The following is a 24,681-nucleotide window of genomic DNA, read 5'->3' on the forward strand; positions in this document are numbered from 1 at the left end:
CTATTTTCATTACAAAAGATTATCAAAAATGATATTATCAAATTCTCCACCATGATCACCCCTAATAGTTATAATGAAGTATCCTTTTTCATTTTGAACCTTTTTGAAAAAATATTTGAATATATTCAAAACTTCATCTTTAAGATTTAAGAATATAACCCAAATGAATCTAGAAAAGTCATCGACAATGATGAAAGCATAATGTTTTTCACCCAAGCTAGCAGTTCTAGGAAAGAATATAGTTTAGATTTTGTAGTTAAAGAATATAGTTTAGATCTAAAAGAGCTTTAAACTTGTTTACCAAATTGACAAGAATCACAAATTTTATCTTTATCAAACTTTAAATTTGACAAACATTTGACAAAACAATATTTAAATATTTGTGAGAGAAGATTCATCCTAACATGACCTAATCTCCTAAGCCACGACCAAGTATCCTCCTTTAAACTTGATAAATATTTTTCATGACTTTCAAATTTGATATTTATGATATAAACATCTTTGCTTTGACTTCTTATAAATTGACAGATAATGGTATTTAAATGGCCAAAAATTGCCCTAGGTGAAATTGTAGAAGAAGTCCCGAAATTTACTAGAAACAAGAGAATAGGCTAGCTGGAAGGTGGCACGCGCACACATCGTGAGACCATTTTGGTCTAGGTAAATCAAATAGCATTCCCCCACCCGCCTTCTAAATGTGAGTTCAATTTAATTCAAGAAGCATATTGTCTTAAAGAGTTTCTAGTATATTTTAGTATACTCGTTAATTTTCAACCTTTAATTGAGTTTTTTTCCCCACGGATTTAGGGGAAGAAGTAAAGAAAAAAATGTATGAAAGTACAGAGACTCCAATTTGTGGTTGGCCTCGGCGGCTCCAGTGGATGGTTGGCTAGGGAAAGATTTGGGGTTAAACGGATTTGGAAATTTCAAATTTGGTTTTCAATATGAGACAATTTCTCAAATTGACAGTGGGCTGAAGAAAAGAAAGGATGGAAGATAGCAGGGGCGGAGCCCCATTAGGTCCAGTGTAGGTAGATGCCCGCACTGAACTTTTGGGCTCCAGTAGACCCATTTTATTTATTTATTTATTTTTAAATTTTGTTTAGCCTGGTTCAAGTCTCCAACCCAGATAGAAGCCCAATTGCCCATAGCCCATGACTCGTTTACTGACCCAGACCCGAAATCATAATTCAATTAACCCGTTTTCATTCAATCAAGCTCTTCATTTCAACTAAAATCAAAACCAAACCCTTGCTCCCTCACGTGAATCACCTCTCTCGACTCTCGCTTCCCTTCTCGTCGACTTCCAGTTCCAATCCACTGTCCGCCGACATCTCCTAGATTAGGGGCTCAAATCTCCGGCCCCTGACTCTAGTATCCCCAATCCCCCACCGCAACTTTAACCTCCAAGTGTATGCTGTAGAGATAAGGGATTCGACCAGGAACAGAACAAGGGTTTGGCTTTGGACTTTTAACAATGCAGAAGAAGTTGGTTTGGTTTATGATCAAGCTGCATTTGCAATGCGTGGGGCTTCAGCTCCCCTTAATTTTCCTTCAGAGAAAGTAAAGAAATCCCTTAAAAACATGAATTATAAGTGTAAAGATGGTTTGTTGTTACTGTGGAATTACTCCTTTCTGTGGATGAATTTATCACAGTTCCATGCCTAAAACACAAAAATGTATTTTCATTCATTCTTTATGAGCGGAACTGAAGATTATTATGATCTTGGATATGATTATTCTAGAAATTTTGTATCCAGTAGAATTCTTTATTTAGTGCCAATAAAGAACTAGCTATTTAATTCGATTTTTCCTCTAATTCCTAGCTAGTTTATGCATATAGGTCTCTTTTGATCGGTAAAATAACATCCTTTTGTTGCTATATTATTATGATTAGGCTTCAGCCTTGTTGTTTTGATCTTGAAGAAATATTTTTGATTTGAATATCAGAAGGTGTTTCTGATGTTCACATGATTTGTGATGATTGTGATAAATGATTGGAATAGTTCATTATAGTATATGTATAATAGGAACTTAATTCAATGATGGCTGAAGTGAGTTGTAGTGCATATATATAACAATTCCAACCGTCACCACCACCTGAATTGCAGAATCGGCTATTGTTTCTTCTAGTTCCAGCCAGCCCAACGAAAGAAGAAGAAGCCAGAGCCCAGAAGAACTGAAGAAGGTGATTTTGATTTCAATTTCAATTTTAGCCACTCCAATTTCAATTTTTCAGCTGTAGACAGGTGATTTTTTATTTTATTTTTTTTGGTAAAATCATCATACTCATGTATTAGTTTTGTATTGTATATGGAGTTAGCTCAGTGAATTCATTGCTCTGTGAAATGTGAATTGCTTTTGCTTCCAGTATTATTACCACCGTGTCTGTGAATTTCTTAGTGAATAGCTCTATTTTTGCTTCCAGTATTTGTGATCTGTGAATTGAATTGCTTCGAGTAATTGGATTATGTGAATTGCTGAGGGAAATTTCTTGAATCTTGAATCTTTCCACTCAAACGCATACATTGTCGAATTCTATTGCGAACAAAAAACTGAAAATGTACTCTAAGCTAATAGCTTATATAAAAAACTGATCATAGCTAAATTAAGTAACATTTCAAGAAACATAGGGAGTTCTATTATATGGTTGAGTGTGAGTGGTTTTTATTTAAGTGTCTGAATCAAAGTATTTAACTTGCTCAGGTACTGGTTTCTGGATTTTAAATCTATATTATCTCTAGAACTAAATTGATTGAAGCTTGCTAATTTTGTAGGGAAAATTGGATATGCTCTTGCTCCTATGATTGCTAGGTTCATCCTTCACATGCTAGATATTCGTCCTGCTGCTGAGTGATATGGGATTGGTCAATGCTGCATTCCCTCTTCTCAAAGGTTAGTAATTTACTCCTGAGTAGTGAAATGAATCGTCAATAGTTTCATGTATTTTGATATTTTGTATGCCAGATGAGATATGGGTTAAAACTTAAAAAGTGGATAACATGTATCTATCTACTCTGCTATTTAAATCAGGTGGTGTCGCAACAGCTAATGTTGTTGAAGCATACAATGGAGTCAATATTACAGTGATGGTTGGTGGTTTCATTGGGAAAGAGGAAAGATTTGATATTAAAGAATGTTTCATATACAAATCCAGAAATCCCAGGCTTCAGTTCATGAGAAGCATGCTACTGCCAACAGCAAGGTAATTAGCTTATATTGAGCTTTCTTGATGACCTTTTTTCATAGAACAATGCTATATCATTTTTAGTTTGCGGTAGTATTGTTTTATATTTTTATCATTATTAAATTCATAGTCAAAAACTCAAAGTTCGGCATTATTATGCCCGCACTAAAAAATATTCCTGGCTCCGCCCCTGGAAGATAGGTGGCTCATGAAGAAGATAAATGATGAAAGATGGGTTGGTCTTATTTTGGGCTTAAAAAAATAAAAATAAAGATAAATTGGGTCAAAAAAATAAAACTGAAATTGATTTTGCAATTTGAGCCGGGATAGCCAAGTAAATTTGTTATTGGTGGGACTACATTTAAGAAATATTCATGGAAGAATTTCATACATGAGATTAAGTATGACCAATTTCAAAACTAAGAAATAAAGTTTAAAACTTTAGAAATCGGATATTAATTAAATTTTATTGATGAAATAATTAATTAAAAATAATTTTATTAATAAAATGTACTAAGTTCACAATTTTCTTCAATTTGATCACAAATTATCGAATTAATCATTCATAAATTATCGCTGAGTCTCAAATTAAAAAAGATAAATAAATTTATAGATCATAAATAATTTCACAATCACAAATTAAAAATTATATAGGTCACAATTATTAGTGTTCAAAACAACGTAAAGTGTGGCTAGGCATAGAGACAAAGGTTCAATCTTTACGAGTTTAAATGAGTCCAGACGAGGTTTAGTGGTAAAAAAGTGTTTTCTTATTTTTAATATATTTTGACTTTAATCATTTTTAATTATTTAATTATTAAAATAATATATATCAAACATCTAAAATTATAAAATCCTACAATTAGTAAGTTATACAATTTTTAAGTTTTTCAAATTCAAAAAATTGACTATTTTTTATAGTTTCAATTTTCATTTAGACAAATCCTATTTAATAAATTTATAGGAACTTTATATATGTTTTCAAAGTTTTCAACAAAATAAGGAGTCTCAAAACCCTAATGACATAATGTAGATAGCACCTAGCATAAATCTTATTTAACTATTTAGATAAAGTCATTTTTAAATTTTGTACAGATAATATCTTTTAAAAACTTGGAATTAAATTCAAAAGAATTTTTTTAAACAAAATAATAATAAGGGAAAATTGCAGTCGAGGTACCAAAGCTTTTGTTTATTAGCAGACTTTGCTCAAACCTTTAGTTTGTGCCACCCACAGTTCCAAACCTTTCAAAAATATGCACCCGAAGTATAAATGGATGGAAACCGTTAATAAATCCGTCAGTTGACCTAAAGTCAGCATTTTGATCAAATTTTGACTATATTTTAAAGGGTAAAAATGTAACATTATATTTTCTATAAAAAAATAATTAAAAACAAATTACCCTTCATCTTCTTCACAGACCCTACACCCCTCACCCTCCCACCCCAAAGGAAAAAAAAACCAGAACCAACAAATGGAATCGTCACTGCCAAATGAAATTCTTTCTTCAGGTTCTGTGAACGTATCTAATTCATCCAGGAAGGATGAATTTGTGGGCAACTGTCCAGCATTAACAAATTTGTTAGCAAATTCATCCTCAAGCTCTTGTTAACAAATTCTTCAACTGTCCAGCATTAACAAATTCATCCTCAAGCTCTTGTTAATGCTGGACAGCTGAATTATCCCACTCAAGCTGATAAATAAGAGCTTGAGGAGCCATCTTTAATCTTGGAACTATGGTGGCTTGAGGGGCCGTCTTTAATCTTTCTCACCTCGCCTGCCGAAGATTGATTTGGGAGTGATGGCCGACACAATTGGAGTGGTGGACGGTGGTGGACGGCAGTGGTTGGAGTGATTGGAGTGGGTGGACGTTGGTTTGACTTCGGTGCGGTGTGGTGGGCTTGGTTTAGGGAAGAAGAAGATGAATTTTTTTTTTAATTTTTTTCTTTTTATTTTATTTTTGGTTTTTTAAATTTAATTAACGAGCAGTAGTTCATCTAGTATCCCACTCAAGCTGATAAATAAGAGCTTGAGGAGCCATCTTTAATCTTGGAACTATGGTGGCTTGACGGGCCGTCTTTAATCTTTCTCACCTCGCCTGCCGAAGATTGATTTGGGAGTGATGGCCGACGCAATTGGAGTGGTGGACGGTGGTGGACGGCAGTGGTTGGAGTGATTGGAGTGGGTGGACGTTGGTTTGACTTCGGTGCGGTGTGGTGCTGTGGGGTGGGGTGGGGTGGGCTTGGTTTAGGGAAGAAGAAGATGAAATTATTTTTTTTTTCAAATTCTTTTCCTTTTATTCTATTTTTGGTTTTTTAAATTTAATTAATTTAATTGTTTTTATAGAAAACATTATGTTACATTTTTACCCTTTAAAATGTAGTCAAACTTTGGTCAAAATGCTGACTTTAGCTTAACTGACGGATTTACTAATGGTTTCCATCCATTTGAACCCCCGGTGCATATTTTTAAAAGGTTTGAGACTATGGGTGGTACAAACTAAAGGTTTGGGAAAAGTTTGCTAATAAACGAAAGGTTTGGTAGCTCGACTGCAATTTTCCCTAATAATAAACTGAAGTACAATAAAAGACTCAGAAAAAAGGGAAAAATAAAAAACTAATAAAACGTACCTAGGTAAGACGAACGAGAGGATGGAAAAAATTCAGCTATTCAGCATTGAAAAGAAGTGTCTAGTCACAAAGTGAGTCATTTTCCCGATTTAACCAATTTATTGGCCACAGTCAACTAAATAATTAGTCACAGACACTCCCATGGCCCATCCCATTCTCATTCCACCCTACAACCACTACCACAATCACCACACCTCACCAGTACTACCAACATAATCACAACCGCAACCAACATCAAAACCACCACCCAAAAATCTCATTCAAAATTATCAAGGGGACCACATGACCAACACAACCACAAAACCACCTCAAAAACCACAACTACCACAACCGATATCGATATATTCGTATATCAATGACCTCATATAACTGACTTTACCTGCATTACACAACAAGGATAAGTAGAATCACGAAATACTGCCAATGATTCTTCCTAATTCCTTTGGGCCATCATTGTCGCCGTACTCAACAAAGAAAAATTGATTAGCAATTCACAGCGGCATAGATCGAGTCATGCAAAATGGCAGTTGTGCAATGCTAATATCACCAATGTCCAAATTTAGCCGCACACATTGGTAGTTCATCATCGTTGCGCACAGTGATTTAAAGGCTGAAATTGATTTCTCCTTCTAGCCGAAGGACCGTGACATAGCTAAAAAAGGGAAGAGATGTCGTGAGGCAGGAGATCAGTGACGTTATGAGCTACAAAAATAGAGGAAAGAACGACGACATCGTGAGTTACTGTCAGTGGGGTATTGGAGTGAAAGTGAAAACATTTTTTTAAAGAAAAATTAAGGTTTGTGGATGTTGGTGTGTGTGTGTGTCTGGTGTGTATTGAGGGCAATTAATTTAACTTTAAAACAAGAAAAAGTTTAAATGATTATGTGATTTTTGAACAAAAAACTTTCAAATTTGATTTTTAAATTGGGCATTTTAAAAATATAGGTAGGTGTAATTTCCAATTTATTCATTTTGTCGGACGCATTTTAATGGACACGGACTATGACAGAATTGGTCTACAGCCAAGTGCTGCCCCGCCCAATTTGTCCTTGCTTGAACCCTACTCATAAATAATATGTTGGTAAGTTTGGGTAAGTTCTAATCCACGAATTGTTTACACTCACTACAAAAAAAATGTGGCTTCAAAGATGGAATTTCTCGTCTCTAATGACTTGATTTCTATAGCTAACGGTATTTACCGATGGAATCAATCCATTGGTAATTCAAATGGTGAAACCGACGTAGCTAATTTATCGACGAATTTCTTCGATCATTGATAAATAGGCGGCAAAAAAATTTGTTGGTGTTTTGACAACAGATGTTGTCGCTGCTCTTTGTTGTTATTCAGCTAGTATTACCTACGCCTTCTCTAATTTCATGCGTTTAAGAGTTTAAATATTGATGGTGCTTGTAGGGAGAAGTTTAACGAAGGTTTCATCATTTAAAGAAGTATCAAAATGTTTAAAAAAACTTTGTAAGAAGCATTCTATAAGGTAAAGCTTTAATATGATGAGCGGAATGGACAAGTTTCATAAGACCTAGCGCAATCGTTGGAAAATCTAGTTTTCGCTCGACAAGAAAGGAATCGAGAATGAAAAAATCTTATTTACTGTATCCCGATGACTCTTTTGGGAAGAATGACATGTGCAATGATGTTTTGCAAAAATTTGAAAGGAAAAGCGTGTTGATTTGAACTAAGTTTGGTGATATTCTCTATGTTTTTCCGGATGACTCGACGATAAGCTTCAATAGGGTTATATCCTTCCCAAACGGTATGAATTTTACAAAGAGAAATTTGAGTTTCACACATTTCAAGCTCGAGAATATCTAGAATGAGAGTTTTGTTAATGATAATGCGGGTGTTTTTAAGTAAACAAGAAATCTCATTCAAACGAGGAGTAATGACCATTTTTTTGGTAAAATTCTTTCATGAGACGTGGATATGCATGTTTGTCTAATGTAGCAATTGACATCCAATCCATATTTTCAAAATATTCCTTTATGTGAAATGTGGGTGCTTCAATTATAAAATAAGCAAAATCAACAATTTTACCTATTAAAATTGGAGATTTTTCAAAAGGGTTAGCTAGTACTTTGTGTTCCACGTTAAATTCTTCATAGGAGGAGGGGTTAAATTCTTCATTGGAGGAGGGCGGAGGAGATCTTCTCACGGTACTCTTGAGCCTTTTCCCCACTCTTTTAGACCTGTCATGGTAGAAAAATTGTAAAATAGGAGAATAAATTAGAAATCGCACTAGGCTTTCGTATTTTGGGGTATTTTGTGTTTTTCGTGGATGAAAGTTTGAATTTTTTAATTAGAAAACAATTGATGATTTGGAATGGAAAATTGAAGGATCGACAGGAGATTTAGGAAGAGAAATGCGAGAGAAAGGAAAGAAATTGGAGAAGAAAAGGCCTTTTATGTGATTTTAAAAATTAAAATATCACGGAGCCGGATGTCCAGGTCAATAGGGCTCCATTGCTTTAGTTTCTTCTATCAATCTGGAGACTCCGTTGACTCGTACGATTCCCCTTTTATATTATATTAAATCAAATATAAAATAGATAATGCCACATATAAAAATAAAACATGTATGAACACATATATGAATACAACCTAGTTATATACTTCGATTCATCAATAATGCCTAAACATCTTCGTATATGTGAGAATCGGTCAAGTGCTAGAGATTTTGTGAAGATATCGGCTAGTTGATTTTCAGAGTTCACCAGTTCTAACACAATGTCTCCCTTTTGTGCATGAACTCTTAGAAAATGATGTCTAATTTCAATATGCTTCATTCTAACAAAATGTCTCCCTTTTGTGCATGAAATCTTAGAAAATGATGTCTAATTTCAATATGCTTCATTCGAGATTGGAAAATAGTATTTTTAGACAAACTTATGACAATAGTATCATCACACATGATAGGTATATAATAAAATGACAAGTGACGGTCACTAAAGAGTTTGTTTCATCCATACCACTTGCGCACAACAACTAGCAGTCGAGATATATTTGGCTTCAAAGGTAGACAATGCAACAGAATTTTGTCTCTTACTAAACCACAACACAAGTGTAAAGCCAAGAAAATGACATAGTTCACTAGTGCTTTTGCCATCTATGTAACCAACCCCAATCGGCATCCGAATAACTAAGTAGATCAATGTGAGTGCCCTTTGGGATGCCAAAGCTTGAAGGTTCTAATGCCACTAAGATATCTAAAAATCGCTTTTATAGCACTAATGCGTGATTCTTTACGATTTGATTGAAATTTAGCATGTAAACACACACTAAACAGAGTATCGAGTCTACTTGTGGTTAAGTGAAGAAGGAATCCGATCATACCTCAATATTTTGTTACATCAACGGAAGTACCTTCATCATATTTGTCCAATTTTATGGATATACTCATAGGAGTGTTCATTGACTTCAAGTCATCCATTTCAGACCTCTTTAGCATATACAATATATACTTACTTTCATTGAAGAATATCCCATCACTAGTTTGCTTGATTTGGAGACCAAGGAAGAATTTAAGTTCTCCCATCATGCTCATTTTAAATTCCATGCTCACGCAATTTGAAAACTCTTCACAATGATAGATATTAGTTGTATTAAATATAATATCATCAATATAAATTTGAACAACAATCATATCATTTTTTTGAGTTTTGATGAAATGGGGAGCATCCACTTTTCCTATTGAAAAACCATTTGAAAGTAGAAATTTGTTCAATCTTTCATACCGAACTCTAGGAGCTTGTTTTAAGCCATAAAGAGCCTTTCTAAGTTTAAAAATATAGTATGGACACTTGTAATCTTTAAAATAAGGGGTTGTTCAACAAAGACTTCTTCTTGAATAAAGCCGTTTAGAAATTTTGACATCCATTTGATAAAGAGTGAATCCTTTATGACAAACAAATCTAAGAAGCACGTGAATAGATTCTAATCTAGCTATCGGTGTAAAGGTTTCCTCAAAATTGGTACCTTCTTCTTGATTACAACCTTGGGCTACTAATTTAGCCTTGTTAGCACAATTGTCCCATTTTTATCTCGTTTATTTCTAAAAACCCATTTTGCGCCATGAAATTTTGATAATTTGGTCTAGTAACTAAATCTCAAACTTGATTTCTTTTAAATTGATTTAGTTTTTCATGCTTAGCTAGAATCCAAAATTCATCAAACTATGCGTCTTTGAAATTTTTTGGTTCAATTTGGGAAATAAAGCACAACTGTTTAGATGATTTCTAGCAAAAGCTCTTGCGGTAATACCTTTCGATGGATCACCAATAATTAGTTCTTTTGGACGAGAAGGAACAAACCTTGATCATTTTTGTACAGAATGATCATTTTGTATATCATTAGCTTCTACTTCACTTTGTTGAACGTTTGCTTCGTACTTGTGTTCATATTTTGGATCTTCCTTATTTTGGTCTTGAATAATCATTTGCTCGAAAGGAATTTTCAAACATGCATCATTAGCAATACCTTTCTCACGATCAAGAGGGTTAGTTTTATCAAAAATGACATGCATGGATTCTTCAACGACTGAAGTTCTTTTGCTAAAGGCTCTATGAGCATTGCTAATCGAGAAATATTCCTATATCGGATTTCGTATCAAATTTTTCCAAATTTTCTTTTGTGTTCAAAATAAAGCATTTGCAACCAATAAAGTTGAAATGACTAATATTTGGAATTAAGATTTATCCAAAGCTCATAGGGGATTTTAGCTTTATTTCGACTAACTAAAGTTCTATAAACATTATAGCAAGCGGTGTTAATGCCTTCGATCCAAAAGTATTTTCGCATGCTATTTTCATTTAGCATGGCTGATAAGTATATTTTATACACTTATTTGGACATGAAAATATAGGCATTTAATAGTTTTCTAAGCAAATATATTCTAGTTTATTGTATATTTCATTTATTAGGTAAAACTCGATAATTGGAAGTGGAATTGAAAGAAAGAAGTGAAAAATAGCGAAAATGGTGAAGTATAAAGTTTGAGGACAAAATTTAAATATCTAATAGTTGATTTGGGCCACAAGATATACAATGAAAATTGCTAGGAGTCAATTTGATAAAACTAGAAGTCAAAAAGGAATGAAATATGATCGGACTATTACCATAAATCAATTTTCAATTACACATGATATCTTCCAGATTTTTAATCAAAGACTGAGACCCATTTTTAGCATATTAAACATCCGAATTGGAAAATTTCTATTGCCAACAAAATTGCAACTCTCTGAGTTATCTTTCCAACCACTTTAGATTGCTTTAATCGAATAATAGGAGAAAAAGTTATGACCAAAATATATGTTGTGCAAATAGAAAAACATGCACGCACGAAGATAACTTTTTGTGTTTGATTGGAATTCTTGTGGAAACCGATTTGGACATGATTTTCGACTAATTTTTTACTCCAACAAATACTTAATAGTTCTACCTCTCCTACACCTCTCATATGCATCTTATACTCCAATATTCATCAATTCATACACCAAAGGTAAGGCAAATTCATAGTTTAATTTTATGAGAGAATGGAAGGGGACTTGTAAGAATAGAATCAAGTGAAGATTCAAACTTGATTTTTGGACAGAGAAGAGAATGTTCAAGGGAAGATTCATCAAGAAACCATTGAAGCGACTCAAGATTTCAAGGTTTATCTTCATCTTCATCTTCTCAATTTATCAAAAATTCTGAATATGCCTTTTCACTTAAAAATGATTTCTTGTAATTTTGATATGTCATACTAGTTTTATAAATTGCTAAGATGAGATGAATCATTGTTATGATAATTTTAGATTTTAATATATATATATATATATATATATATATTTTTTTTTTTATTTTTTTTTATTTTTATTTTTACTTAAGTTTAGTTTGATTTTGGGTGTTTATTATAGCTTTTATCGTTCTTTTCAATTGCTTGATTAGCAATTGAATTGTTAGTAGATTTTATTGTTGTCAAGAGAGACAATAGGGTTTAAGCACAATATAATAAATATTGTACGGTTCGATATAGGATAAAAATATATCTCTATACTTTATATGGTTTCAATAGGTGTTCTAGCACTTGTTAATGCATGTATTTATATGTTTCTATCTTTCATTGAGAGATGAGAGGGTCACATGAGGAGAAATAGATTTGATAGCTATTGAGAAAGGCTTTCAATTAAATTAGGAACATTGACCAACATGAATGATTACAAATTGTTAATTTAATTGTTACACTAAAAATGGAATAATAAGGGGGATTCGACATCTTAACAATGCATTTCACATATTTAAAAAACACAATTACTTGCTTTCACTAGTTTGATTAATAACTTAAGGTTTAGCTAGAAAAATTACAACAACTTGTTTACTATTCGATTAAAGTTGCAATTGATTTTAACTCAATGAAAAACATAGTCCTCGCATGTTCGACACTCTATTTCAAGATCTCGTCTGTAGAATCCCAAATTTTTGGTTTGCATATAATTGTCATTTAATAGAAATGCAATGTTCAGATAAGTCCTTATGCAAATTAACTGGTTTTCTCTATGGTTAATTTGAATATATATGGATATCTTTATAGTTGAGGGACTAAAGTGAAAATAAGTTTCAGATTTTATACTTTTATTAAATAGGCCAAATAGTTAACTATTGGAGGAGCAAGAATTACCCTATCAATATTGGGCTCATTTTGAAGCTCGTAATAAATGGCGAATTATTCATTTTAGCCATCAAAAGAAGATGATGGGAAATTATAATTAAGGGAATATTCTTGTTAATTAAGTAAGGATGACGATTCATTCTTTGTTTTGTCTAGTTATTGATTTGTAAAAATTATTAGTTACTTTGTAATACTAACCTACTTTAATTAGGATTGAAACTAAATGTAAACCCTTAATTATGTGGGATTTGAATTACATCACTTTTCTTTAATAAACCTTAGTTTTAGATTAGTTAGGACTCTAATTAATTAAAACTAGTTAAGTTGTACAGAAATTGCAGTGGAACATTCTGCCATTTATATTGATTTAATCGAAGATTAATTAATTATTTAAGTTGTTTGAATAAGATATAACACATGCAATTAGGAGACCCAATTTGTCTTACTTTTCCACGTGTGCAAAAGATATACAGTTTAATCTTTAATGCCTCTTTATTATAATTGTTGTTGGCTTGGAACTTACCAAAGTCTAATAAGAAACCACCGGTTAGGTTAATATTAAATAAGAGTTCCGTCTGGTCCAATTCCCGAGAAGAGTGCAGGGAATTGCGAATTTAAACCTTAATGAAACTCCACTACCATAAATAATTCTACCGTGCTACTATATATATAGCACTAAACCTTAAAGCATTCTGCAGGACACGTTTATCCTTTCTCCCTCTCTAAATTTTCCTCTATTTTACTAAGACTTTATACCCAAAACAATCTACTATATTTTATTCAATTTCACAAGCCGCCAAGAGAAAAATCTCAGCAAATTAAGTTTCCACAATTTGCTTTCCAAGTATATATTATAATACAAGATTTATTACGTAAGGTGAGATGCTCAGTGCTATTAGTGATTTTTCCACATCTTTCAAATACGTTGTTATGTATGAATTTAATTACTTCAGTTCAGGGCTCCTTCGGGAGAAATCATGACACATTTTAAGGCACAATTTAGCCTTCACGTTATTTTGCAGCGCTTGCTTGAATTATCATTTATTATGGTGTGATAATTATCATGTTATGTTTGTAAGAGAATTTATACATAATTTCACGTTTGATTTGAATGTGGAGTAACAAGCATCTCATTGAGTATAATTCGTTATACTCTTCCCTCTTTATTTACAATTTTCAAGTAAAAATTAGTATGCCGGACGGCAGTGGATGGATGCATATTGGACCAATGGATATTCGTCATGAAGTACTTTAATTTTGAGGAACACTAGAATATTTAATAACATTTGATTATTTTGTTTTTAAATTTAGACTCAATTGTGAATAACGTCATAATTTTCAATTAGTCCTAATTTTATTAATGATTGATGAAAGATATGGTTCCAAAACATTCAGCATATTTTCATTCTATTTAATATCTTTTATTAAAGGTTATTCAATTTTTACTGAATTTCTCGTTATACTAAAATTTATTTGCCTCAAGAACTTTAATAAAATTCATGTTTCCTAACGTTCGGGGTTGCTAGAATTTGGAGTGTTACATCGTCCGCTTGCGAAAAATCAAACGATCAATGGTCATAGCCATTTTTTGCAATGTGTGGTTCTTTTTTCAACGACATTATTTTGTTGAGGAGTTCTAGGAGTCGAGAAATTATGTTCATATCCATTTACATTACAAAATATTATCAAAAACGATATTATCAAATTCTCAACCATGATCACCCCTAATACTTATAATGAAGTATCCTTTTGCGTTTTGAACCTTTTTGAAAAAATATTTGAATATATTCAAAACTTCATCTTTAAGATTTAAGAATATAACCCAAGTGAATCTAGAAAAGTCATCGACAATGATGACAGCATAATATTTTTCACCCAAGCCAGCAGTTCTAGGAAAGAATATAGTTTAGATTTTGTAGTTAAAGAATATAGTTTAGATCTAAAAGAGCTTTAAACTTGTTTATCAAATTGACAAGCATCACAAATTTTATCTTTATCAAATTTTAAATTTGACAAACTTTTGACAAAACAATATTTAAATATTTGTGAGAGAAGATCCATCCTAACATGACATAATCTCCTAAGCCACAACCAAGTATCCTCCTTTAAACTTGATAAATATTTTTCATGACTTTCAAATTTGATATTTATGATATAAACATCTTTGCTTTGACTTCTTATAAATTGACAAATAATGGTATTTAAATGACCAAAAATTGTCCTGGGTGGAATTGTAGAAGAAGTCCTAAAATTTACGAGAAACAAGCAAAATAACCTAGCCGGAAAGTGGCATGCGCGCACATCGTGAGACCATTTTGGTAAATGTGAGTTCAATTTAATTCAAGAAGCATATTGTCGTTAATTGTTTCTGGTATATTTGAGTATACTCGTTAATTTTCAACCTTTAATTTAGTTTTTTTTCCCACAGATTTAGGGGAAGAAGTAAAGAAAAAAACATATGAAAGTACAGAGACTCCAGTTTGTGGTCGGCCTAGGCGGCTCTGGTGGACGGTTGGCTAGGGAAAGATTTGGAGTTAAAAGGATTTGGAAATTTCAAATTTGGTTTTCAATAAGAGACAATTTCTCAAATTGACGGTGGGCTGAAGAAAAGAAAGGATGGAAGATAGGTGGCTCATGTTAGGTTGGTCTTATTTTGGGCTAAAAAAAATTGCAATTGGGTCAAAAATGAAAACCGACATTGGTTTTGCAATTTCAGCCGGGCTAGCCAACTAAATTGGTTAAATGTGGGTTATAGACTACATTTAAGACATTTATTCATTTAAGAATTTTATATCTAAGAGATTAAGTATGATCAATTTTAAAATTAAAAAATAAAGTTTAAAACTTCAAAAATCATATATTAATAAATTTTATTTATGAATTAATTGATTAAAAATACATTTTATTAATAAATTATACTAAGTTCATAATTTTATTCAATTTGATAACAAATTATCTAATTTATCATTCGCAAATTATTTCTGAGTCTCAATTTAAAAATTTTATAGATCACAAATAATTTCACAATCACAAATTAAAAATTTTATAGGTCATAATTGATTAGTGTTCTAAACAACGTAAAGTGTGATTAGGCGTGTGTCAAAGTTTCAAACTTTACAAGTTTAAATGAGTCTAGACAAGGTTTAGATGTAAAAAGTTTCTAGGCTGAGATGTTTTTATGAAATGGTAAAATTAATGTATAGATAATATGAAGTGTTATATATTAATCTCAAAGACAATTTTGGTATCTATATAATTTATCTAAAAAAGTTGATAAAAATTGAAGCTCAAGACATCGATTAATTTGTATCAAAATTTATTCTAAATCTATTATTAAGTTAAACCATGCATTGACTTAATCACTAATTAGTAAATTAGAAATAATAAAGAATCAAATCACCGAGTCTCAAAATTTGAAAACGAAGAAACATGATCCCAGTTCAAGAAACTCATGTCCCTGGTGCAAATTTGGCAGCAGCGTCGTCTTATCATTATCATAGATTCATAATCATGTACCGACACTTGATCAGTTGTCCTTGCATGGTGCTTATCTTCCCGACCAACAAGGAAGCATTGATGATCAATATCAGTTGGTTCGTGAACCATTTACGTACATGCATGGCGAAGTTGCAATTCAGAGTAATATTCTTCCATCTCCTCAACCTCTTTCGAACATTCCTGGTGATCAATGCAATGTTACTCAACCTGAGACCGGTATGCAAAGCAATGATCAGTATCGGCATGGTTATTATGGTGATGACTTGAATTTCACGACTCCATATTTCTCGCCTCTGTTTGGTTTTTTGTCTCCATTGGATGATAATATATTGGATTCTCTTTTCGCCAATTCGTCCAATGCCCAATTAGAGTCTTCGCCAATTCCACCTGGCCAATCAATTACACAAACACATGGCGTTATGGTTGGCTCCGGTACAAGTAATTTTGCAGCTTCCACTGAGGACTTCTATTTACCTTCTCCTCCAGTAGAATGGTGTGAGTAAATTTGGTTGCGAAGGTGCCGGATCTACACTTAAGGACAAAATGTTAAAATCTTCGATCAAGAGAAGAATGCCATTTTTTGCAATTTTCTAAGAATTTAAACTTTCGATTATGTAATGTTGCGGAAGTATTAAATATCCGCATCGAATTGTTCAATTGGTGGATGGTGTATGAGCACCAATCTATCGATTAATTTTTTTTGTTACTTGAGATAGAAAATTGTTCCTTGCATGCAAACATTAAAGTGAGTAATTTAGCATTTTTCAATATTGTTTTGGAAGAGTATTTTCAATATTAATAACTGATGGATATTTGTGTAATTTTTAGTTTATTCATATGCTAACTATGTTACAACGAAAAAGTTGACCAATCTTATTTGAAGAAAGGTAAAAAAATTTCCCATTAGGCTATGATGGTGATATGACTTAATCATTGTCTTTTTTGAAATAGGATGCATTTGATGTTTAACATTTTCTTCCAAAGGACTTTTTTTTTTCCTTTTTTCTTTTTAAATAACACTTAATTCAAGTCTTGATTTACACTTTCTTCATGGGATCTTTTTATGGGCTTCAATAATATATTTGCTGCCCTTTTATGATAATGCCACTTTTGAAATTTATTAACGTTAGATTATTATGTATCTTTTTTGGATTGATGAAAATAACTGTCTATGGTAAAGAGTGGTGTAAAAGTACTTTTTGCTAACAATTTTTCTCTTGGAAAAAGTTTGAACTATCGATCAAATAGTGGTGTCAAGAAGGAAATGTGCGACCCTCATGTAATTCGGAATAGGAAGTGTTGCGATTTGATTCAAGAAAAAGATCTGAAGATGTTTAAATTTTTGTAGAAGAATGATTGTTTATTGGGGTTTCGAGGTTAGACCAGTTTGGGGTCGTTCCAAACTGATGGGGTGATTTTTATTTGTGATCACTAATCCTTCAACAAAATTTTAACGAAATTATTAGAATTTAATTACTAACTCTCAATTAGACTGTTACAATCAATATAGTTTTATTATGTCACCGATCTTCAATTTTAATTTTCGCTCTCTTTGTTGCATTCGAGACTGATTAAATTTTTTATATAATCCATGAGCGACATGTAATCTAAAGACATTATCATAATCTTGATGTTAAGTGATCATATTGTTATAAATATGATAACATTCATGAAATTTGAAAATAAATTGATATTCATTCATTAACTTGAGACAATTTTTTTTATTTTTTTTATTTTTTTATTTTATTATTATTATTATTTTTTTTACGAAACTGAATTTTTTGCTAAATGTTCACCGATGGATGAAATCTACCACAAAACCACCTCAAAAACCTGAACTACCACAATCAATCTCGATATATTCGTATATCAATGACCTCAGAGGATTGACTTTACCTGCATTACACAACAAGGATAAGTAGAATCAGGAAATACTACCAATGATTCTTCCTAATTTCTTCGGGCCATCATTGTCGCCGTACTCAACAAAGATAAATTTATTAGCAGTTCACAGCGGCATAGATCGAGTCATGCACAATGGCAGTTGTGCAATGCTAATATCACCAATGTCCAAATTTAGCCGCACACATTGGTAGTTCATGATAGTTGAGCACCGTGATTTAAAGGCTGAAATTGATTTCTCCTTCTAGCTGAAGGATCGTGACATAGCTAAAAAAGAGAAGAGATGTCGTGAGGCAGGAGATCAATGACGTTATGAGCTACAAAAATAGAGGAAAGAAAGACGAGATCGTGAGTTACTGTCAGTGGGGTATCGGAGTGAAAGTGGAAAATGAGGCAGCAGCGAAAACATTTTTTTTAAAGAAAAATTAAGCTTATGACAATAGTATCATCACACATGATAGGTATATAATAAAATGACAAGTAACAGTCACTAAAGAGTTTGTTTCATCCATACCACTTGCACACAACAACTAGCAGTCGAGATATATTTGACTTCAAAGGTAGACAATGCAATAGAATTTTGTTTCTTACTAAACACAACACAAGTGCAAAGTCAAGAAAATGACATATTTCACTAGTGCTTTTTCCATCTATGTAACCAACCCCAATCGGCATCCAAATAACTAAGTGGATCAATGTGAGTGCCCTTTGGGATGCCAAAGCTTGAAGGTTCTAATGCCACTAAGATATCTAAAAATCGCTTTTATAGCACTAAGGTGTGATTCTTTACGATATGATTGAAATTTAGCATGTAAACACACACTAAACAGAGTATCAAGTCTACTTGTGGTTAAGTGAAGAAGGAATCCGATTATTGAGTCTACTTGTTGTTAAGTGAAGAAGGAATCCAATCATACCTCAATATTTTGTTACATCAACGGAAGTACCTTCATCATATTTGTCCAATTTTATGGATGTACTCATAGGAGTGTTCATTGGCTTCATGTCATCCATTTCAGACCTCTTTAGCATATACAATACATACTTACTTTCATTGAAGAATATCCCATCACTAGTTTGCTTGATTTGGAGACCAAGGAAGAATTTAAGTTCTTCAATCATGCTCATTTTAAATTTCATGCTCACGCAATTTGAAAACTCTTCACAAAGATAGATATTAGTTGCAATAAATATAATATCATCAATATAAATTTGAACAACAATCATATCATTTTTTTTGAGTTTTGATGGAAAGGGGAGTTTTCGCTTTTCCTATTGAAAAACCATTTGAAAGTAGAAATTTGTTCAATCTTTCATACCAAACTCTAGGAGCATGTTTTAAGCAATAAAGAGCCTTTCTAAGTTTAAAAATATAGTATGGATACTTGTAATCTTTAAAATAGGGGGTTGTTCAACAAAGACTTCTTCTTGAATAAAGCCGTTTAGAAATTTTGACATCCATTTGATAAAGAATGAATCCTTTATGACAAACAAATCTAAGAATCACGTGAATAGATTCTAATCTAGCTATCGGTGTTTGGAAGTTAATTTACCAACGATTTGTGTAGTTTTAGAGATCGTTAGGTTATTTTTTCGTTTGGTATTTAGAATTTAACTGGTGAGTTGTATAAGTTTTTTGAAGATACAAGGATGATTTTAACTGGACATTTATAATTTAATTAGTAATTTGTATGAATTTTGAAGATACAATGATCATCCTGCATATGATATCAATAATATAACCGGTGTACTTCCTGATTATATCTTGATGAGTGTATTTCACTCATACTTTAGGTACCATTTAAACTTGATATTTAGCTTGTTCTTATGAGTTTTAGAGCGTTTTAATGTGTTTTTTGATGTTGTGGTATAGGTTGATTTGATTGAAGGAAATAAGCAAAAAAGTTGACAAAATTGGATAAAATGGCTAAGTTGTAAGAGATCCAAATTTCGGGGACCAATACTTAAACACTCAAAAGTTTTGTTGAACTTCATGATGAAGATTTGAGAATGTATAGATAATCAAGAATCAAATCATCGAGTCTCAAAATTTGAAAATTATATTTGAGATATCGGTATTTAGAACTCATTAGATGACTTTAGACCCGTCTTAGAGTTCTAAATATTTTTGTCCTATCATTACTTAAATCCTATATACACAGAGGAAAAAAAAAAACTACGTAGAATTGATTAATTAAAAGTGTTCATTTATTATTGGGGTAATTGCTTGAATCCCAAATAATCAGACCCGGGCAGTCAAATTCTGCTCGTTTCATTTAATTGATTTAAAAAATAATAATAATAATAATAATAATAAAGAATCACAAATAATTATCACCGAAATTGTGAATTATTTAATGACTGATTTTTTGTATTTTAATATTATTATTTTTTAAACCTTGGCAACCTTCCTTCATTTCTGGTATTAAAAACAGAACTTTCTTCTTCCTTCCCTTCCTTCATTTCTGTTATTAAAAACAGAACTTCTTTCCCTCCGAAATCCTCTTGTTCTTCCTATTCCACATCAGACAATTATTCCATATCAACAACCAATCAGGTAATCATATTCTATACACGATATGTAATTCTGTGTGTGCGTATAAACAGAGATTGTGCATGGAAAGTGCAATGACCTAACTCTATCAAAATAGTAATCCTCTTCTAACTCTATCCATCTATCTCTCTCCATATATAATACTCCTAATCAATACAATATCTCTGCATTAAATTCTTCTATTACTTCCAGAAACAATTGACAAAGGCAAACACGTTGTCATGGCCGCACAAGAAGGTTCTACTTTTCATGTTGAAGAAAATATTCCGCCCGGTTACCGATTCAAGCAAACCGACAAGGAACTGTTACACTACTTGAACCTCAGGATTCTGAATAAACATATATCCATTGATGCCATAAAAGATGTTGATCTCTACAAGTACCATCCCAGCGATCTTTGCCGTAAGTTTCTTTATTTCTCGATGTTTCTTGGTGGTTCTTTTAATATTACCTTCATCGGTTATCATTTATATTTACGTTCTTTGGAATTTATTAATATGATTGTCAGAAAGTGGGACGAATGGAACACATGAGGGCTACTTTTTTACTTCAAGAACTAGGAAGTATCATAAAGGTGATCGGCCGGACCGAACAGCAGCTGATGGCTACTGGAAAGCCACCGGAGGTGACATCATTGTCCGAAGCAATGGCCAAGAAGTTGGTCGGAAAAAGGTGCTCGTCTATTGTGAAAGGAAATCTAATAATAACAATAAAGGAACGAAGACTAACTTGTTGGAAAAAATGGTTTAATGGGTCAAATTTGAACTCAAATTTCAGTGGGACCCACCTTTTAAATAATACGGGACCTAGCATATTCACGTTCTACTCCGCGAGATGATTAACGTGATATATTTATTTATCGAAAACCATTTAAAATTGAATGAAATATTAAGCGTTAAAGTAACCCACATAAACTAAGGATTATGGAAGAATTTGATTTGCCAAACACTTATCCCACATAGGAAAGTTAGGAAACTTTGGTGTGGTTTATAAGGTGGAAGTTTGGAATTGGGTTTGGGCCCCAAGGGGTACCAATAGTCTTTGGAAGGGGGAAGACCTATATCCTATTGGGTTCGGTCATAAACCCACACGCGCGCCGCCGTCCGGCTCGGCTCGGCACGGCACGGCACGAGCCCAGTCCGGTTCGGTGCGGGTCCGAGTTGACCTTTACACTATATTAACTTTTTGGACAAAATTTTGGGCCAAATTGTAAATAATCAAATTCTTGGGTACAAAATGAAATTTAAATTTTGGCTTATTCCGGGTGTTTTATTTTCTTTTAACAGTCGACTGTTTACCGACCAAACAGCCGACTGTTAACCGACTTAATAGACACGACTTTTAAGAACAGTATGTCTGTTCGGATTTTTGAGGCTTGTCTGAAAGGTGATGATTGTTCGAATGGCCACGAACAAGTCTATAAATAGCCAGCCTTTCTACCAGAAAATTTACACCATTTTCATTGCAAACTTTCTGTGCTTTGAATCTCATTTCCCTCTCTCTCGTTCTGATTTTGTCTCGAAGTCAAAAATACTTCGTTGAGTTTGTTGGAACTCCTACAGACTGCAGTACTGCTTCCGTAGGAGACGAAAAATTCGTTCTATCCTGGGAAACGATTGCTGGACACCTTTAGCACCATTGAAGGTAGCAAATTCGTTTTAAGGACACATCGTGAAGTCGGTGGGCTCAAATTACAATTTCTGATCCTGTTGATCAATTCCTGCATTCAGGTAATTCTGTCGGATTGTTTTCGAAGGAGTGAATTCAAACTCTAGAAACAACAATCTTAAAACGAATTTGATTTTTTCAATTATTATTTGTTTCTGTTTCTACTCCTTCTTATCGTTGATCTTCTGATTGCATTCAGAAATGGCAACTTCTGGTACCACACTCCCGAATACAATCGGGGAAAAATCAGAAAAGTTTAATGGGTCAGATTTCAAGCGTTGGCAACAAAAAATGGTTTTTTATCTGACGACATTAAATCTGGCTAAATTTCTCCAAGAAAACGCGCCTTCATATACCGAGCAAGACAGTGATGCTGAAAAATTGGCTGCGGTTGATGCATGGAAGCATTCTGATTTCTTATGCAGAAATTATGTGCTTAATGGATTGGATAACACATTATATAATGTGTACTGCAATGCTAAGTCTGCAAAAGAACTGAGGGAATCTTTGGACACAAAGTACAAAACCGAAGATGCCGGCACGAAGAAATTCATTGTTGGTCGTTTTTTGGATTATAAAATGGTTGACAACAAGACTGTCATATCCCAAGTTCAAGAACTTCAGATCCTACTTAGCGACATCCATGCCGAAGGAATGAAACTAAGTGAATCATTCCAAGTCGCTGCACTAATTGAGAAATTACCACCTTCATGGAAGGATTTCAAGAATTACCTCAAGCACAAACGTAAGGAAATGAAACTTGAAGATATCATTGTCCGTTTGAGAATAGAAGAAGACAATCGCAAAATGGAAAAAAGGAATGGTGCACCTACTTCGATGGAACCAAAAGCCAACATTGTAGAAGGAGGCTTCAAGACAAGCAAAAAGAGGAAGCACAATGGGGAAGGACATATTGGTTCTTCAAAAACTGCTAAAAAGTTTAAAGGCAACTGTTACAATTGTGGCAAGGCAGGACATCGATCCAAGGATTGTCGAAAGCCAAAAAATGTGAAGGGAAAAACTAACTAAGCCAATGTAACAGAACATGAGAACCTTACTGATAAGGTACAAGACATGAATCTTTCTGCGGTCGTCTCTGAATGTAACTTAATTGGAAACACTAAGGAGTGGTGGGTAGATACTGGAGCTACTCGTCACATATGCTCAAACTGCGGGATGTTCTCTACCTACAAAGCAATGGATCATGATGAACATCTTTACATGGGAAACTCGTCATCTTCCAAGGTAGAAGGACATGGGAAGATAGTGTTGAAAATGACAAGTGGAAAAGAGCTCACTCTGAATGATGTTCTTCATGTGCCCGATGTTAGAAAAAACTTGGTATCTGGTTCTCTACTAAGTAAGAATAGGTTTAAACTAGTATTTGTCTCCGACAAATTTGTACTGTCAAAGAATGAAATGTTTGTAGGAAAAGGCTACCTAAATGAGGGGCTCTTTAAATTGAATGTAATGACTGTTGTACCTCCAATTATGAATAAGAATACATCTTCTTCTTACTTGCTTGAGTCATTTAACATTTGGCATGAACGATTAGGACATACAAGTTATAACACTTTGCGTATACTAATCAAATTAGATTTATTACCAAAGTGTAATTTAAATCCTAATCACAAATGCGATATATGTGTAGAAGCCAAAATGTCACGTCTACCCTTTCGTTTTGTTGAAAGAAGTACCGAACCCCTAGATTTAATTCACACCGACATATGTGATTTAAAATTTGTTCAAACTAGAGGAGGTAATAAGTACTTTATCACTTTTATCGATGATTGTACTCGATATTCCTATGTGTATTTGCTCAAAAGCAAAGACGAAGCAATTGAAGTGTTTAAACACTACAAGTTAGAAGTTGAAAATCAACTTAGCAAAAAGATTAAGGCCATAAGAAGTGATAGAGGTGGTGAATATGATTCACCATTTGAGAAATTCTGTTCGGAACACGAAATTATTCATCAAACTATCGCACCTTATTCTCCTCAATCTAATGGTATTGCTGAGCGCAAGAATCGAACATTGAAGGAGATGATGAATGCTATGTTAATAAGTTCTGGATTACCGCAGAACTTGTCGGGGGGAAGCCTTGCTTTCTGCCAACTATATTATTAACAAACTAACACATCGAAAAACGCAAAAGATACCTTATGAAGTATGGAAAGGTCACAAACCTAATTATAAATACTTGAAGGTATGGGGATGTTTGGCTAAGGTAGTAGTTCCTAAACCTAAAAGGGTTAAGATAGGACCTAAAACCATTGATTGTGTATTCATTGATTATGCCTATCATAGTAATGCGTACAGATTTATGGTATATAAGTCTGAAATACCTGATATGCATGTTAATACAATTATTGAATCAAGGGACGCTACATTTTTCGAAAATACTTTTCCTTATAACATGCAAGGTGAATCAAATTCACAAAAGAGATCTCGTGAAAACGAAGAAACTATAGATCAAGAATCTATAAATAAACAACCTAGACGAAGCAAGAGGGCTAGGACGTCAACCTCCTTTGGGCCTGATTTTCTAACATATTTGTTAGAAAATGAACCTCAAA

At 33.1% G+C, this 24,681-nt stretch overlaps 1 protein-coding gene across 1 annotated transcript; it reads left to right on the top strand.

The window, feature by feature from the left end:
• Positions 1 to 20,658: 20,658 nt before the first annotated feature.
• Positions 20,659 to 21,187, top strand: LOC111379748 (NAC domain-containing protein 72-like). The gene is made up of 2 exons (XM_023003186.1): positions 20,659 to 20,839; positions 20,946 to 21,187. The coding sequence occupies exons 1-2, from the start codon at positions 20,659 to 20,661 to the stop codon at positions 21,185 to 21,187; spliced, it is 423 nt and encodes a 140-aa protein (XP_022858954.1).
• The last annotated feature ends 3,494 nt before the right edge of the window (positions 21,188 to 24,681 follow it).

Source organism: Olea europaea, unplaced genomic scaffold, assembly GCF_002742605.1.
Source record: "Olea europaea var. sylvestris unplaced genomic scaffold, O_europaea_v1 scaffold203, whole genome shotgun sequence".
Taxonomy (NCBI): Eukaryota; Viridiplantae; Streptophyta; class Magnoliopsida; order Lamiales; family Oleaceae; genus Olea; species Olea europaea.

Coding starts and splice junctions, on each gene's coding strand:
- LOC111379748 (XM_023003186.1), top strand. CDS start 20,659: ATGGCCGCACAAGAAGGTTCTACTTTTCATGTTGAAGAAAATATTCCG. Junction 20,840..20,945: donor CCATCCCAGCGATCTTTGCC/GTAAGTTTCTTT, acceptor TATGATTGTCAG/AAAGTGGGACGAATGGAACA.